General features: G+C 43.5%; 1 protein-coding gene across 2 annotated transcripts in view; it reads right to left on the bottom strand.

Moving 5' to 3' along the window:
• Positions 1 to 655: 655 nt before the first annotated feature.
• BLZF1 (basic leucine zipper nuclear factor 1) overlaps positions 656 to 18,557 on the bottom strand; it is a 33,740-nt gene continuing 15,838 nt past the window's right edge. Inside the window, exons 2-7 of one of the 2 annotated variants that reach the window (XM_069761684.1) lie at positions 15,497 to 15,548; positions 12,961 to 13,385; positions 5,427 to 5,626; positions 5,103 to 5,231; positions 1,466 to 1,685; positions 656 to 1,180 (exon numbers count right to left, since the gene is read on the bottom strand). In XM_069761684.1, coding sequence (XP_069617785.1) covers positions 998 to 1,180; positions 1,466 to 1,685; positions 5,103 to 5,231; positions 5,427 to 5,626; positions 12,961 to 13,385; positions 15,497 to 15,503 — 1,164 coding nt within the window. In that variant the 5' untranslated portion in view covers positions 15,504 to 15,548 and the 3' untranslated portion in view covers positions 656 to 997. The remainder of the gene's footprint in view (positions 1,181 to 1,465; positions 1,686 to 5,102; positions 5,232 to 5,426; positions 5,627 to 12,960; positions 13,386 to 15,496; positions 15,549 to 18,557) is intronic. The other variant, XM_069761685.1, reaches the window with a different exon arrangement.

Consider the following 18,557-nt stretch of genomic DNA (forward strand, 5'->3'; position numbering starts at 1 on the left):
TCCTGCCGAAATACCTTTTGAAAGTCGCCGTTTGGTGCTGTCACTCAGTCAGGTCTGGTCAGATGGGCGTTGAGAAGTTGCGGTTCCTCCCCCACCTCTTGCGTTTCCCTGCGAATTTTATTCCCGCCGTCAGCGTTGTGCTTAGCGCCTGCGCAGTAACGTTACCGGCATCCAGCTATACAGTAAATGCGCATATGACCACTTCCGGGGCACACAGGTAAAAGTGCCGACCAGCGCCTGCGCAGTGATGTAACGTATGCTATGCCCACAGTTGGGCACAGCATAATGAGCAGGCGCAAGAGGCTAATTTACTGCGCAACTGCGAAGAAAGTGCGCGATCTGTGCGATTCACAGAGCGCATTTAAGTCATACACGCCGAGGAGCAGGGGGGAGGAACCGCAACTTCTCAACGCCCATCTGACCAGACCTGACTGAGTGACAGCACCAAACGGCGACTTTCAAAAGGTATTTCGGCAGGATAGGTGCAGAATAAAAGCACAAAGAAGACAGTAATGAAAAGCACAGCTCTGGCCCTAGTTAATGCCATTTTTATCTCATCTTTAAAATACGGTGTGACAGGTTCCCTTTAAGAGCTACATAAGGCAATAGTTGCGAACGCCTCCATTTTTTTTTTAACTGAAGTACCAATCAGAAGTCAAAATAAAACACAGCATTTGAATAAGGCCTGTTGCTTTAATACTGTCTGAAAACACTTCAGATCAAATAGAATATCAATAAAAAAAGATGCAAAATGTCCCTGGGGAGTAGAATACGGAGCACTGCATAATGGAATGACCTATTTGTAAAAAAAAAAGACCGCAACAGTCACCGTAAATGTCCCTTGCTTGAAATTTCTGCTGTAACGGTACATTCGTTATTTCCCTTAGTATGGATTTTATTGCACTAAGCCGGGTGCCATCATCTCATGCCCGAGTATAGAAATTATTGCTGTCCGAGTGCCATTATCTTCACTGCTATCAGTAAGGACTACGATCTCCTATAGTGCGATCAGTTCTCCATGGCAGTGATTGCAGCAATTGAAAGTGATGTTCTCATATCTTGTATATGGGTGAAATCGCCCAATACTTTTTTTTGCTGCTAAGAAAGAAGGTGAGGACTCAGAGAAGGAAAGATCTGGAGACGTCTCAGAACATGCAATGGGATCCTGTGTATTCAGTATCTGAAACATAGGAAAAGTCATGTAATTAATATGTCTGCTCACAGAACTGATCACATCTGAGGAACCTTGTATGCCAGAGAATTAAATATATACAGCGGCAGGACTCCCCACTACTGCCAGAAGAAGCAAAGCACCATGTATGACTCCATATTCTGCCAATGGGTCAGAGGAGGCTGTTATAGTAGACCATGACAACCCCTCTGCTCTTCTCAGTGACAGTAAACCGGAGTCACAAATGGTGGATGTGATAGGGAATTCTGTTGTAGAACATTAAAAGTAATTTACCATTTCTGCCATTTTTTCTGCAGGAGTGCTGCAAAATTCAGTGTTCTGTTGAGCGTGCTTAGGGCTCGTGGATCCAGTATTTCCAATAAGGTGGGACTTTACCGCTTGTGCCAGCTTCCGGTTTGCTGCCACCAGCTCGGTGGTAGAGTACGGCTGAGCGGCAGGGTAGTAGGTCTGCTGTCGTCCCCACTGCAGGGAGATGAGGAGTTCTTCTAATACTCTATGAAACAGAAAGAAGATACGATCACAGTCAGAAGTGATGAAAATACGATCACTGGAGGAGATCTATGAAAGTAGAACCCCATAAAGCTCGGTTCATAGCAGCAATTTTTAACCCTTGAATGACCAGGCCTGAAAAGGTGTTAATAACCTGCCATTTTTTTCCTTTTATGCCTCTGTGCACTGCAGCAGCCATTACTTTATTATTTTTACTGAAATAGCTGTATTATGCTTCTTTTATGTGGGTGTAATTGTTTCATTTTTCAGTGTTTTTTGAGGGTTTATTTAAAGGAAACCTGTCACCAGTTATCCCCAATATAAAGTATGGCCGCCAATTTTAAAGCCTCTTCTACAATATTTTTCTAGCTGTAAGTCCCAAATCCCCTCAGCATAGCTCAAAAAAATACAATTTATTATCTCCCCAAACTCTGTGGTCCAGTCCGATGGGCGTCACTGGTCTCACTTCGGCGCCTCCTCTCTCATCGCAATTGCTGTCCTGCTTGCTCCATGAGGATGACGCGTCTTATGTCATCCACACAGTGTCCCCCAATCGCTCTCCTGTGCAGGCGTACTTCGCTCTGCCTTGCTGAGGTCAGAGTAAAGTACTGTTGCGCATGGGCCTGCTTTACTTATGGGTTTTCGGCGCTTTTTGGCCTCTCACGACACATGCGCGTTACAGTACTGTGCTCAGACCTCAGCAGGGAAGAGCAAAGTGTGCCTGCACAGGAGCGTGATTGGCGGCACTGTGTGAATGATGTAGGAGTCATCCACATGGAGCAGAGAAGGAGGACGGCGATTGCGACAAGAGAGGAGGCACTAAGGCAAGACCAATGCCGTCCATTAGACCGGACTGCGCCATATCGGGTGGTGGATAGTAAAGGGTAGTTTTTGTGCGATGCAAAGGGTGTTGGGAGCTTATATGCATGCTAGACTCCTGTAAAAAGGCATTCAAGGTGGTGGTCATACTTTATATCGGGAAAACATGGTGTCAGGTTCCTTTTAAAGTACTGTGGAACTTGTATAGAATTTTTTTCAAATGTAGAAAAAAGCAATTTTTGTCAGTTTTTTAGTTTCTTTTTATACTGTTTGTGTTTTACACTACTTAATGAACTAACTCTTTAGGTTATTATGTCATGTGGCTAACTAACATGCATTTATGTATATGAATTAAATACCGTATTTTTCGCTTTGTAAGACGCGCTTTTTCCCCCATATTTGGGGGGAAATGGGGATATGTCTTACAATGTGGATATACCGCTTACCGGTACCGTTGCAGGCTGGGATGAGGGGGTGTCCACTGCCGCGGGTGTACGCTGCTGCCCAGGGTGATCCTGGCGTCTTTGGTGCTGCGGGGGGCTCTGCATTTTGGGAAAGGCCAGAGCCCCCCGGCAGTTCGTCCATGCTTTCCTGTGCGGTGAACTTCAGGAAAATGGCTGCCGGGAGGCGGCGCATGCACAATTGGAGATCTCGGCACCAAGATCTCGGGAGATGAGATTTCAGCGCTGAGATCTCATCTCTCGAGATGAGTGGGCAAACTTACAAAATCAGCAAGGGATTATTTCCCCCACTGTATATTTTTGGAAACAGATGATCGACCTAAATTGGGACTTGCTTTTTTGTGGATTGATTTGAAGCTTTTGTTGGAAACATTTTACATAACATTTGGGAACACATTTATCCAGCGCTCTACACTGAGCACTTATATCGGGATTTCCACCTAAATCTCCAAATGACACGATCCAGATGAAACCCCAGAGGGATCCATTCACTATAATGACGCAGCAGAGTTACTCTGGACTTCTTCTGGCCCATATTCAGCTATTTTCAGAACAGCACAAAACTGTGGTGTACTGCGCTTTTATGCACGCCTACAAAGACGGACACCACAGGATCATAGACAGCCACAAGGCGTCCACAGCGTCTCCATCTGCCTCATTATAGGGAATCTTCCGCCGGGGGTTCCGTCTGAATCACGTATTTCAGAGATCTACATGGAAACCCCGATGTAAGAGCTCAGCACGGGATAAATGTGCACCAAGCCTTACTGCGATCTTTGGGAGGCAGAATGAAAAAATGAACAGCAGGTGAACAATTGTTTTTCTTTTTTATGCTGTTTCGTTACGCTGTTGCCTTTTTTACGTTTGGCTGCCATCACACACTAAAAACACTTTTGAATGCAAAAATTTGTGCATTGTCATATTTTAAGAGCTATAATTTTTTCATATTTCAGCTGACAGTGTGAAGTCTTTTATTTTGTGGGACAAGTTGACATTTTTATTGGTACTGTTTTTGGGTACATAACGTTTTTTGATAGCTTTCTATTCCATTTTTTGGGTAACAGAATCAACAAAAGCCAGCTATTCAGGAATTTTTTTTTTATGCCATTCTGCATGTGGTAAAGTTCATAAGGCAGCTTTATTATTTAGGTCAGTAAGATTACAGCGATACCACATTAAGTTTTTTCACATTTTGGCGCTTTTACACAAGAACTATTTTATAGAAAAAATAATTATTTTTGCATCACTTTATTCTGAGAACTATTGTTTTTTTATTTCTCCGCTGATGGAGCTGTATCACGACTTGTTTTTTGTTTCTTTTACAGTGTTCACTGAAGGGGTTAACTAGTGTGACAGTTTTATGGGGTAGGTTGTTCAGGATACGGAAATGTGTTGTTTTTTTTTACATAAAAGTACAAATTTATGGGTACAATATATTTTTATTATTATTTTTTTAATTATTTTGTGATTTTTTAAAAATATATATTTTTTACTTACCGTAGTCTCTCTATGGCACGTTCACTTTCACGTGCCTGATCACTATTATAAACCACTGCAATGCATGAGCATTGCAGTGGTTTATAACTGGCACTGCTGCACTGACACAAGCCCCTGGCTTAAAGGATTTATCATAGCCTGGTGACCCGGATGTCGTCGTGACTAGACATGAGCGAATTTGCTCGGGTTCCCTGTTATTCGGCAAGCTATAGCACTTGCCGAATAAGCTGCAGAGGGAACCCGGCTTTCTGGATCACGCTGGCTGATCAGCTGTTCGGCTCCGCAGCTGCAAGTGTCGCGGCTGTGTGACAGGCATGACACATGCATGGACAGCCAAATAAACAGGCTCTCCATGCATGTGTTGTGACTGTCACACAGCCGCGACACATGCAGCTGCGGCGCCGAACAGCTGATCAGCCAGCGTGATCCATGTATCCGGGTTCCCTCTGCAGCTTATTCGGCAAGCGCTATAGCTTGCCGAATAACTGGGAACCCGAGCAAATTTGCTCATCTCTAGTCATGACGACCTCAGGTCAGCATGGCAATGAACGGGCCCCCGCGATGATGTCCAAGGTCGGGAAGTCATTCCCATCTAGGACATACTGGGTATGTCCAAGGTTGGGAATGGGTTAAAAAAATCTTACTTATGTGTTTCAGACATTTCTTGCCGATACTGGTCCCTTTCACTTAATAAATCCTGAAGCGCACTTTGGGTCTCTCTATTCTGCCTCTGAAGATTTGCCCGTATGTTGGTCAATTCATCTGCCATAACCCTACAATAAAAGAAAAGATATATTCAAATCATTTTGCATGAACTTTACATAATAATAACAACAGGTTTATGGTCCCAGTAGGGAACCAGAAAGATTTAGCTTTAATTGCAAAAATTAGAGTTATAGTTTCCAAAACATAAATAGATGCTTTAGAATTCATGACATAAAATACACAAACTGTATGATGTGACTTACCGGCTGGCAAGAAACTTGCTTCTCCATACGTCACACTGAATTGACATGCGTTCTAGCTGTTCTGAGAGCTGGGCTGTATTCCGGGACAATGCTTCATTCTCTAAAATGAGCTGGTTCTTTTCTCGAGCCATGCGCTCAAAATGATACTGTAAGTCATCACCAACAGAGGCCACCAGCAACTTCTTTAACTCTCTGTTAACCTTTAAAAAGAAGGAAAATTACTATAATAAACCACATTCCAATGAGCTGCTGTCGATTATTGTTACGTTACATGACCACTGCAGCCGATCAGCAGCCACTGGTAGGCCGCAGCCTTCACTTCCATCAGATGGAATTGTGGACACTGCAGCCCGTAACAATGTTATGTGACAGTCGGTAAACCCAGTGCCAACTTTCCTGGAAAGGTGACTATCTGGGAGATGAGAATATGTTTAGTTAACTGGGGGACTTTAGCAATTAAAAAGGACCTCTCACCACATTTTTCAGAACTGGACATACAATGTATTTGTGGCTGCAGTGAAGAATTAAAAGTGTTTTTTTTTTCTTTTTAATTTCACCTTTCCTTTGTGAAGATATTAGCAATCAAAGTAATGAGTGATTTTTAAAAAAAGTCAAAGTGGGCATTATCAGAGTCTTCTCAGGGAGAGTATACTTCTTCTCCAAGCTAGATATGCCCAATCATAAGCAGGCAGCAACACAGCCCCCACTATAGTTTAGGTTTCTCAGTGTGTGAGATGTAATGATACAACTCAGATCTCCTGGTCTAACCTCCTGCATAATGATAAAGTGCTGGGAGATTAGACCTTCAAATAAGGTCCACATGGGGGAAGGGGCAGCACAGCTGAATTTAGCTGTGTCACATTACAAACCCTTCTATCAGCTCTCCTTTTCTTATAGCACTCTCATCTCTGCTGTACTGCCCCTCTCTAACACTGCCTGTCAGGAAATAAGTAAATGGCAACTTGTAAACACTCTGCAAGGAGATGTCAACAAGCTACTCCTCTATGAGATGTAATGGCAGCCTGCTCTCCTCTCACTGCAGGGCAAATATGTGAATTATAAGTATGACACATCGCCTTATATGCAGTGTGGGGAAGGGGCAATACAGCAGATCTGACAATGCTATGAGAAAAGAATAGCTGGTAGAAAGGTATGTAATATGACACGGGTAAACTCAGATGCACTTTCTAATTATGCATCCGGTGAGACCTGGAGATCAGAGCCGAGTCATTACTCTGAGAAGCCTAACCTATGGTGGGGGAGTGTTATTTTCCTGCTGTGTTGTTGCCTGTTTAGTGATAGAGGGAGAAGTACATGCCCCCAGTGAAAATCTTCTGGTGGTAACACCCACTTCGACATAACAAAACTTTACTCATATGGTGCCAAATACTTTGATAGCCAGTATCTCCAAAACGGAAAGGTGAAATAAAAAATAGTTTCATTTCACTTTGCAACCACTAATCAAACCTGTGTCCAGTTGAACATAAAACATTTGGTGAAAGGTCCTTTAAAAAAAAGGATGTCCAGTAATGGAAAACAAATTTAGCTGAAGACCTATCACAACTAAACTCATGTCAAAACCGTAGAAAAAAGGACAGTAACTGATGAATAGTGTAACAGATTAAAAAACCTGACTAAAAAGAGCCACTGATTCACGGCCTCCTGAGAGGAGATGACCTGCGCTCTTCTCAGTGTGACCTTCCTGTCATGCTGTCACACATCATAACCTCATACACTGAACTTCAGATGCCAGGACACATGGGAAACAATGTCACTCTTACCAGACATGACAACATCCACTGTGCGCACAGAAACTTTGGTTACATGCAGCACCTTGCATAATAAAACTTATTCATCCTCAATGGACAAATACAATTAAACCCAAGTTCAAGCGCGGTCAGATGCAGATCGCTGGTAGATCGACAATGTTACAGGATATCAGGAAAAAAGTTCACACTATATTTTTGAACCCGTTAGATGCAGACGCATGCAAGACATAAAATTACTAAAAAAAATGCAACTGTACTCTTTGGATAAGTTATTGCCTTTCCCATGCAATATCCTTTTATTTAACCCCTTAGCGACCGCCGATACGCCTTTTAACGGCGGCCGCTAAGGGTACTTAAACCACAGCGCCGTTAATTAACGGCGCTGTGGAAAAAGTCCATAGCGCCCCCCAGAGGCCGATTTTCTCCGGGGTCTCGGCTGCCGAGGGTAGCCGAGACCCCAGAGAACATGATTCGGGGGTTTTTTAACCCTCCCCGCATTTGCGATCGCCGGTAATTAACCGTTTACCGGCGATCGCAAAAAAAAAAAAAAAAAAAGCGATCTCTTTTTAATTTCGCACATCGGAGGACAGAGAAAAGGGGTCCCAGGTGGCCCCCCAATACTCACCTAACTCCCCCGATGCTCCTCGTGTCTCCCGGTGGGCGCCGCCATCTTCAAAATGGCGGGCGCATGCGCAGTGCGCCCGCCGGCCGGCACCGGGACAATCTTTGGGGTCTCGGCTGCCGGGGGTAGCCGAGACCCCAAAGAGCATGATCGGGGTCGGTATTACCGACCCCTGTTTTACGATCGCCGGTAATTAACTGTTTACCGGCGACCGCAAAAAAAAAAAAAAGTAAAGTGTAATTCTCTGTCCTCTGATGTGATCGCACATCAGAGGACAGAGAAATAGGGGGATTCGGGGACCCTAGCATACTCACCTAGGTCCCTGTATCCTCTGGCTGCTCCTCCTGGCCGCCGGCAGAAGAACATGGCGGACGCATGCCCAGTGGGCCCGCCATCTGTCTCCATCTGCAGGCCGGCAGGAGAACAGCAGTTGGGGCTAAAATTAGGGTTAGGGTTAGGGGTAGGGTTAGGGGTAGGGCTAGGGGTAGGGTTAGGGCTAGGGTTAGGGCTAGGGTTAGGGGTAGGGTTAGGGCTAGGGTTAGGGTTAGGGCTAGGGTTGGGGCTAAATTTAGGGTTAGGGCTAAATTTAGGGTTAGGGTTGGGGCTAAATTTAGGGTTAGGCTTCTTTCACACTTACGTCGGTACGGGGCCGTCGCAATGCGTCGGCCCGACATACCGACGCACGTTGTGAAAATTGTGCACAACGTGGGCAGCAGCTGTAGTTTTTCAACGCATCCGCTGCCCAATCTATGTCCTGGGGAGGAGGGGGCGGAGTTACGGCCACGCATGCGCGGTCAGAAATGGCGGATGCGACGTACAAAAAAACGTTTCATTGAACGTTTTTTTGTGCCGACGCTCCGCCAAAACACAACTGATCCAGTGCACGACGGACGCGACGTGTGGCCATCCGTCACGATCCGTCGGCAATACAAGTCTATGGGCAAAAAACGCATCCTGCGGGCACATTTGCAGGATCTGTTTCTTGTCCAAAACGACGGATTGCGACGGAATGCCAAACGACGCAAGTGTGAAAGTAGCCTTAGGGCTAGGGTTAGGGTTGGGGCTAAAGTTAGGGCTAGGGTTGGGGCTAAAGTTAGGGTTAGAGCTGGGATTAGGGTTAGGGTTTGGATTAGGGTTGGTATTAGGGTTAGGGTTGGCATTAGGGTTACGCTTGGGATTAGGGTTAGGTTTGGGATTAGGGTTAAGGTTAGGGTTGTGATTAGGGGTGTATTGGGATTAGGGTTAGGTTTGAGGTTAGGGTTGAGATTAGGATTAGGGGTGTGTTGGATTTAGGGTTTTGATTAGGGTTATGGTTAGGGTTGACATTAGGGTTGTTTTGGGGTAAGGGTTGTGATTATGGTTAGTGATTAGGATTATGGATCAGGTTGGGATTAGGGTTAGGGGTATGTTGGGGTTAGGGTTGGAGCTAGAATTGGGGGGTTTCCACTGTTTAGGTACATCAGGGGGTCTCCAAACACGACAGCCAATTTTGCGCTCAAAAAGTCAAATGGTGCTCCCTCCCTTCTGAGCTCTGCCGTGCGCCCAAACAGTGGGTTACCCCCACATATGGGGCATCAGCGTACTCGGGATAAATTGGACAACAACTTCTGGGGTCCAATTTCTCTTGTTACCCTTGTGAAAATAAAAACTTGGGGGCTACAAAATCTTTTTTGTGAAAAAAAAAATATTTTTTATTTTCACGACTCTGCATTCTAAACTTCTGTGAAGCAATTGGGCATTCAAAGTTCTCACCACACATCTAGATAAGTTCCTTGGGGGGTCTAGTTTCCAAAATGGGGTCACTTGTGGGGGGTTACTACAGTTTAGGTACATCAGGGGCTCTGCAATCGCAACATAATGCCCACAGACCATTCTATCAAAGTCTGCATTCCAAAAAGGCGCTCCTTCCCTTCCGAGCTCTGCCGTGCGCCCAAACAGTGGTTTACCCCCACATATGGGGTACCAGCATACTCAGGACAAATTGGACAACAACTTTTGGGGTCCAATTTCTCTTGTTACCCTAGTGAAAATAAAAACTTGGGTGCTAAAAAATCTTTTTTTGGGAAAAAAAAAATATTTTTTATTTTCACGGCTCTGCATTATAAACTTCTGTGAAGCACTTGGGCATTCAAGGTTCTCACCACACATCTAGATAAGTTCCATGGGGGGTCTAGTTTCCAAAATGGGGTCACTTGTGGGGGATTTCTACTGTTTAGGCACATCAGGGGCTCTACAAACGCGACATGGCGTCCGATCTCAATTCCAGCCAATTCTACATTGAAAAAGTAAAACGGCACTCTTTCTCTTCTAAGCTCTGCGGTGCGCCCTAACAGTTGTTTACCCCCACATATTGGGTATCAGCGTACTCAGGAGAAATTGCACAACAACTTTGTGGTCTAATTTCTCCTGTTACCCTTGTGAAAATAAAAATTTGTGGGCAAAAAGATCATTTTTGTAGAAAAAATGCGATTTTTTTTTTTCACGGCTCTACGTTATAAACTTCTGTGAAGCACATGGGGGTTCAAAGTGCTCGCCACACATCTAGATAAGTTCCTTAAGGGGTCTAGTTTCCAAAATGGTGTCACTTGTGGGGGGTTTCCACTGTTTAGGCACATCAGGGGCTCTCCAAACGCGACATGGCGTCCAATCTCAATTCCAGCCAATTCAACATTGAAAAAGTAAAACGGCGCTCCTTCACTTCCAAGCTCTGCGGTGCGCCCAAACAGTGGTTTACCCTCACATATGGGGTATCGACGTATTCAGGAGAAATCGCACAACAACTTTTGTGGTCTAATTTCTCCTGTTACCCTTGTGAAAATAAGAATTTGTGGGCGAAAAGATCATTTTTGTGTAAACAAAAGCGATTTTTTATTTTCACGGCTCTACGTTATAAACTTCTGTGAAGCACTTGGGGGTTCAAAGTGCTCACCACACATCTAGATAAGTTCCTTAAGGGGTCTAGTTTCCAAAATGGTGTCACTTGTGGGGAGTTTCCACTGTTTAGGCACATCAGGGGCTCTCTAAACGTGACATGGCGTCCGATCTCAATTCCAGCCAATTCTGCATTGAAAAAGTCAAACGGCGCTCCTTCACTTCTAAGTTCTGCGGTGCGCCCAAAAAGTGGTTTACCCCCACATATGGGGTATTGGCGTATTCAGGAGAAATTGCATAACAAAATTTATGGTTACGTTTCTGTTTTTACACTTGTGAAAATAAAAAAAATGGTTCTGAATTAAGATGTTTGCAAAAAAAAGTTATATGTTCATTTTTTCCTTCCACATTGTTTCAGTTCCTGTGAAGCACGTAAAGGGTTAATAAACTTCTTGAATGTGGTTTTGAGAACCTTGAGGGGTGTAGTTTTTAGAATGGTGTCACACTTCATTATTTTCTATCATATAGACCCCTCAAAATGACTTCAAATGTGATGTGGTCCCTAAAAAAAAATGGTGTTGTAAAAATGAGAAATTGCTGGTCAACTTTTAACCCTTATAACTCCCTAACAAAAAAAAATTTTGTTTCCAAAATTGTGCTGATGTAAAGTAGACATGTGGGAAATGTTATTTATTAACTATTTTTCGTGACATATCTCTCTGATTTAAGGGCATGAAAATACAAAGTTTGAAAATTGCAAAATTTTAAAAATTTTCGCCATATTTCCGTTTTTTTCATAAATAATCGCAAGTAATATCGAAGAAATGTTACCACTAACATGAAGTACAATATGTCACGAAAAAACAATCTCAGAATCAGCGGGATCCGTTGAAGCGTTCCAGAGTTATAACCTCATAAAGTGACAGTGGTCAGAATTGTAAAAATTGGCCTGGTCATTAAGTACCAAATTGGCTCTGTCACTAAGGGGTTAAATCTGTCTGGCACTGTTTATACCCATTACAAAAATTAAAGCTTCGCACCCTCCCACCCATAGTGAGCGTCTACCTATACACAAAACGTGAGCAGGTGAACAGCTGTCAGACCTGTCAGACAAACACTGCTGACGTACATCTACCATGTAAGGCCTATGGGTATGCTACGGTATAAGGGCGCAGTCAAGACGCTGTAGGAATAGGACTGGGATCAGAACGCAGTGCAGACTGTCCGGAGGCGTTGCAGACCAGAGTGTCACTGCTTCATGTATTTCTATGCAGCCGGGAGAGCGCCGGCCAGTCTGTGCACTGCATTCCCATCTTGGTCCGATCTATACGGCCGTCTGACTGCACCCTGTGATGTGATCAGCGATAACACTGAAGCCGGGCACTATTATATTATATCTATCTAAAAATGGTGTTCTATAGCATTGAGCGCTAGTACAAAGACTTAGAAATAACAGAAGCTGTCTGGGGGAGACTGTCCCTGCCCACATACTCTATTGGTGTAAATAGATCTCATATAGAAGGGTCACCTAGTTGAGACTCCCCCCATGTGCCAGAAAGGAGGGTCGCTTTGCATAAAGTGCTGGAGCCGTTTTTATACGAAGCACATGGTAATTTGTCTGAATAGTCATTATGCGATTCTATATTTCACCCGTAGCTGCCACTATAATAGGAAGAGCCTGGCTGGCTGGGGCTGCTTGCCTGTGCGCAGATAAAGAGACCTAAAGCAATTTTAGCTGATCATCCCGGGAGCTTCATTTTGTAAGGGGCTGTCACTGATAGAGACACTCTCTAATGCTTTGGAGATTGGTTCAATGTGCGTAAGAGCCATGAAGGCTCACTGAATGGCCATAGATCTGGGAGAGAAGAACCGGAGACTGCGTGTTCAAATATTAAAGTCACAGCCAGCAGTGTAACCTGCATTTATTTTCCCTTTGCTGGTTTCTGTAAATGTCCATTTTCTATTTCCACGCCTGCTGAAAAGAATTAAGAATTGTGATCTGAGCTCGCCTGCCCTTTCTGAGACCTCTTCCTCACACCGTGGTCCACTAAGGAGCTGCAGCAGCATCCCCCTCTTTCCCATCACCTCTTCACAGTTTTATACTAAGCAGATTTATTTTGTATGACTGATGAGGTTACTGAATATTTACCGAGATGCTGCAGGCAGTGAAATTAGAGTTATAAGCTGCCATTAAAGAGTTACGAGCTCCAGGCAAGCAGCTTCACGTCTCTTTATTTTGTGCTGTGGAGGCCTCCTATACACAGCTTCTTACCTCAGTCTGCACCTTCAGCTGGTTACAGAGACCTTCTTTATCTTGTAGCAATCTCCTCTCTGAATTCTTCATTTTTTCCAAAGTGCTTTTCATTTCGGAGAGTTGTTTCCATGGTTCAGTGACACAGCCCACCACTTCTGCTTTACTATGTCCATTGGCCTCGTGTGATTTCGCCTGCTTAGTCAGAACGGTGTGGGTTATTGCTGATTTTGGGATGACAAGACGGACTGCTTCTATCTCGATTGCTTTTTCTGTCTGTATTTTTCCCAGCTGAAGTACACCAGGACTTATGGACGGTGCTGGCAAACTTTTTCTTTTTGGGCTGTGAGCAGTTTTTGAGTGCGATGTTGTGACTTCTACAGATTTTAAAGTCTGGGTTTCCATCCCATCCCCGGTCCCACGGATCGGTACAGAGGCGGACATGGCTAAAAAAGAATACAAAAATTCAATGTAACAAAAATAGTACAATTATTTCCACTCAGTTACTAATTTCCTTGTGCTCCATATTGGAGCTTGACCCACAGATTTGAAAGGACCATGTGATATAACACTATCTCAGTCTCCAGGGCTTCATTTTTTCACAACTTGTTGTCAATGACAATTATCTTGTGAAGCTAGTTGACAGGCTTTTTACCTACACTCAACTGGCAATATTCACAGGACAGTTTTACCCCATCCATGTGATGTTTTATAAAGGTACTGTACACATAACCATACAATAGGGCTAATCACCATTTTTTTTACGAATCAATGTGCCCTTAAGGTACCGTCACACATAACGATATCGTTAACGATATCGTTGCTTTTTGTGACGTAGCAACGATATCGTTAAGGAAATCGTTATGTGTGACAGCGACCAACGATCAGGCCCCTGCTGGGAGATCGTTGGTCGCTGAGGAAAGTCCAGAACTTTATTTCGTCGCTGGACTTCCCACTGACATCGCTGGATCGGCGTGTGTGACGCCGATCCAGCGATGTCTTCACTGGTAACCAGGGTAAACATCGGGTTACTAAGCGCAGGGCCGCGCTTAGTAACCCGATGTTTACCCTGGTTACCAGCGTAAACGTTAAAAAAACAAACACTACATATTTACCTTCAGCTGTGTGTCCCCGGCGCTGTGCTTCTCTGCACTCCTCCTGCATCCTGTGTCAGCGCCAGCCAGCCGGAAAGCACAGCGGTGACGTCACCGCTCTGCTTTCCGGCTGACTGGCGCTGACAGTGCAGAGGAAAGCAGAGCGCCGGGGGACAGACAGCGGAAGGTAAGTATGTAGTGTTTATTTTTTTAACGTTTACGCTGGTAACCAGGGTAAACATCGGGTTACTAAGCGCGGCCCTGTGCTTAGTAACCCGATGTTTACCCTGGTTACCGGGGACCTCGGGATCGTTGGTCGCTGGAGAGCTGTCTGTGTGACAGCTCTCCAGCGACCAAACAGCGATCGACATCATTGTCGGTATCGCTGCAGCGTCGCTTAGTGTGACGGTACCTTTAGACATCCTATGAGGCTCCATTTTAAGTTCTGGTGAATATGGCCTTCCAAGATGTCTCCAACAGTCCTACAGACAATAAAGTGACCACATTTGCACATGCTGATCTGCCACTATGCTCAGGTAGGGCCTCACAAACCCCCAGATCTCTATCTTAAAGGGTTCCAAGAGTGGAATCTCAAGACATCAACAAGTAATTACATATCCTGTGTAGAGGAGATAACTTGCTCATTTGGTATAACTTTTTTAAAGGGAATTCTATCTTCTACAAAGCCGCTATTTTCCAACACCATATAATGGTGATCTGCAGGTAAATATAGTTTAAACCAAGTTAGGCTGTTTAACTGTGTGGTTACAGGGAGAAAATTAAGTTATATTCTCCTTGTAGTCATTTGCTTCCAGTTATTGGTTGCAATGCAGGGAGTCACCCCTCACTACACAATTACCACGCTGTCATCACTTCCCTCCACACTGATTAACAGGGTGTCTGTACAGAGCAGACTACAGTGGAGGTGCCGGAGGAGCGATTACAGAGCTCACTGACAGCCGTGACTGTTACTGCTCCCCGCACCACCCCAATGACTACAAGTGAGCAGCTGCGGGGAGAATATCACTTCCTTTCTCCATGTAGACGTGCTTCCACTAAACAAGCCTATCATGATTTGAATGCTATTTACCTACAGATTACCATTATATCTGCAGATAAACAGCTTTTCTGGAGGTGACAGGTTCCTTTAACTTGTTGGGGTCCTTAGGTCCCCAAAAATCGCTCAAAAGCATGCTAAGAAGTGCAAAATGATGCAATTGTTTTCCGCTTTAAGTTTGTTTCACATGTCCAGACCATGATGCATGAACTTGGCAGCCTGACAGGCGTATACAAGGCTGCCGAGTTTGGGTCAGGAAACCCACAGCCTGTTCATGCATCTTGGTCACAGTACAGACCAGTAAACTCAGAAGTGTGAAACCTGCCTTAGTGGGGCCATGTGCACTAAACAAGCAATATACACACAAGCTAAAGAAAGACGTAAGAAATAACATTGTAATACTTACTTGTCATGGTGTCTTCACGCAGTTTTATCCAACTGACCGATTTGATTCCTATCTGAAAGAAATGACAAAGAAATGGATACATATCTGCTTTGGTACACAAGAATTACTGTAACTAAAGATAAACATTTATCATAAGTGTATGCCTTTTTACCTGATCTTCAATTTAATCAGTTATTGCTGCTTTTACGATCAGCTCCATTAAGAAGCAACTAAAATTTTGACCATTTTTTTCCCTCTTATTAGGCCCTTGAATTTACTGGTCAGGGTCCTTAGATCCCCAACAATCGCTCAAAAGACTGTTGAGAGGTGCAAAGAGTAGAGTATGGGTTTAATAGGCTTTCTATCGATCAGGACTCAGACCCTCATTGATCAGAAGCCAATTACAAAAGCCTAAAAAAAATTATCAAAAGTTTAGTAACTCTTTGAAGCGCATCTCCCATGATGAAGAGAGCTGCATCTCCCAACCAAAGTCTAAGTGATGGCAAAAGGCATTGCTTCTTAGGGAATAATACAACCACAAAAGAGAACTTTGCAAGAGACACTTTCAGTATTATAGAGCATCACACCAAACCAGACTTCTGCTTTACCTCCACTGTTACCTCCACTACTGGAAGGAGACCTAATATCATCCCTGGAGAAACCTTGGTAGCCCTGAAGTCAATAGTGGACTGAGATGTGGTCCCCCCCACAGTCCGTGCACGTATTTGGCACGAGGCAACTGTATGAGAGGTATATGGGTGAGGGGAAAGTGCCGAGCCTCTCATAATGTAACGAGTCTGTGTCTCTGGTTGTTCACCCGAAATGGACATCTGCTTTGTAAACAGGTACTTTGGATCTACAGAGAGTGGGGATACTGGTACATAAGAGAACCAACACATTCATTTTAGGTTAGGCTGTAAAAGCCAGCAGCTTGTGTTATCTAGATACTTGATGGATAAAGACAGCAGGAATGAGATGTCTGAAATCTTGAAACATCTAAATAAAAGTATCCATATACTTAGAATAAAGCGGATACATATTTTTATATAATGTTGGAGCTAGGCACTGCCTGAGTTTCACTAATCCCCACATTGGAAACTTAGAGAGATTAAAAAAAGGAGAGTGAGTAACCAAAGACACAAAAGTGTAACAATTAACGAGAATAACAAAAAAAAACCAAACATACCACTTCAGAAGTTTTTACACCTTTAATCTGTACAAATCTATTGAAAAAACTGAAATCTATTTAGGTGGAAAAAAAGAAAATTAAAGTGCTAAAATCATGGGCACACCACCCATAAACTTATACTTTGTTAAAGTAACCTTTGAACTTTTGACAGCATTCAATCTTTTTGGGCCGGAGTCTATCAGCACAGCACATCTAGAAATGGCAATCATTATTAAATTAATTTAAAAATAAAAATAAACAAAGTACACATACATCCAAAATGACTCAATACGTAAAGTTGGCCCACTAGTTAACCAATCCAGTGAACACCGTAAAAAAAGAAAAAAGAAAACATGGCAAAAAAAACAATGCTTTTTCATCATGCTGCAGAATAAAAAGTGGAATAAAACGTGATTGACAGTCAAATGTAAATAAAAATGGTATTGCTGAAAACGTCATTTTGTCCCGCAAATGACAAACCACCATACATTTCTGTCAGTGGAGAAATAAATACATGATGCAATAATAATAATTTTTTTTTATAAAATTGTTTGTATTGTGTAAAAGCAGCAAAACAAAACAAAAAAAAAAGATATAAATGTTGTATCGTTGTAATCGTAGTGACCCGAAGAATAAAACTGCCTTATCACTTTTACACGGTGAACGGCATTAAAAAAACTCTCAAAAAACAATTCCTGAATTACTGGTTTTTGCCTCCCAAAAATCAGAATAGAAAGTGATCAAAAAATGTTATGTGATAGAAAATGGTACCAACGAAAACTGACTCCGCAAAAAACAACCCCTCAAATATCTCTGCCGGCAGCAACAAATAAAAATAATAACTCTCAAAATATGGTGATGCAAAAACTTGCTTTTGAAAAAAACAAACTTCTTTTACTGTGTGACAGCAAACATAAAAAACTATAAAAATCTGGTATCACACGATCCGAAAAATAAAGTCATCTAACCACTTATGCCACATGAGGAATGGCGTAAAATATGAATAAAACCAATTCTTCACCTGCTGTTGATTTGTTCATTCTACCTCCCAAATATCGCAGTAAAGCTTAGGCTACGTTCACATTTGCGTTCTGCCGGGCTGCGTCGGGCGCAGCCGCGGCGACGCATGCGCCCCTATATTTAACATGGGGGCGCATGGACATGCGTTTGCATGCGTTTTGCGATGCATGCGTTTTTTTTTGCCGCAAGCGTTAGGACGCAGAGGACGCAGCAAGATGCATTTTTTTGCGTCCAAAATTCGGCAAAAAAGGACGCATGCGTCGCAAAACTATGCGTTTTAACGTGCGTTTTTGTTTGCGTTGTGCGTTGCATCGCCGACGCAACATCGTACAACGCAAATGTGAACGTAGCCTAAGCTCACATTTATCCTGCACTCTACGTTCAGCGCTTACATCGGGATTTCTGTGTAAATCTCTGAGATATGCCATTAAGATGGAACTCTCAAAGGATAATTCCCTATAATGAGACAGATGGAGGCATTGTGGACACCATAGGACCTGTGATCTGGCTGCATCCATCTTTTTAGGCGTGCATAAAAGCGTGGAAGGTCACAGTTTTGTGCAGTTCTGAAAAGAAGGACACCGCTGAAAAGAGGCCAGACGGAGTCCAGAGTAACTCTGCTGCCTCATTATAGTGAATGAATCAAACAGGGAGTTATTATAGCGCCATTTATTCCATGGCGCTTTACATGTGAGGAGGGGTATACATAAAAAAACAAGTACAGTAATCTTAAACAATACAAGTCACGACTGGTACAGTAGGAAAGAGGACCCTTCCCGCGAGGGCTCACAATCTACAAGGGATGGGTGAGGATACAGTAGGTAAGGATAGAGCTGGTCGTGCAGCGGTTTGGTCGATCGGTGGATACTGCAGGTTGTAGGCATGTCGGAAGAG

This window comes from Ranitomeya imitator, chromosome 3 (assembly GCF_032444005.1).
Source record: "Ranitomeya imitator isolate aRanImi1 chromosome 3, aRanImi1.pri, whole genome shotgun sequence".
Taxonomy (NCBI): Eukaryota; Metazoa; Chordata; class Amphibia; order Anura; family Dendrobatidae; genus Ranitomeya; species Ranitomeya imitator.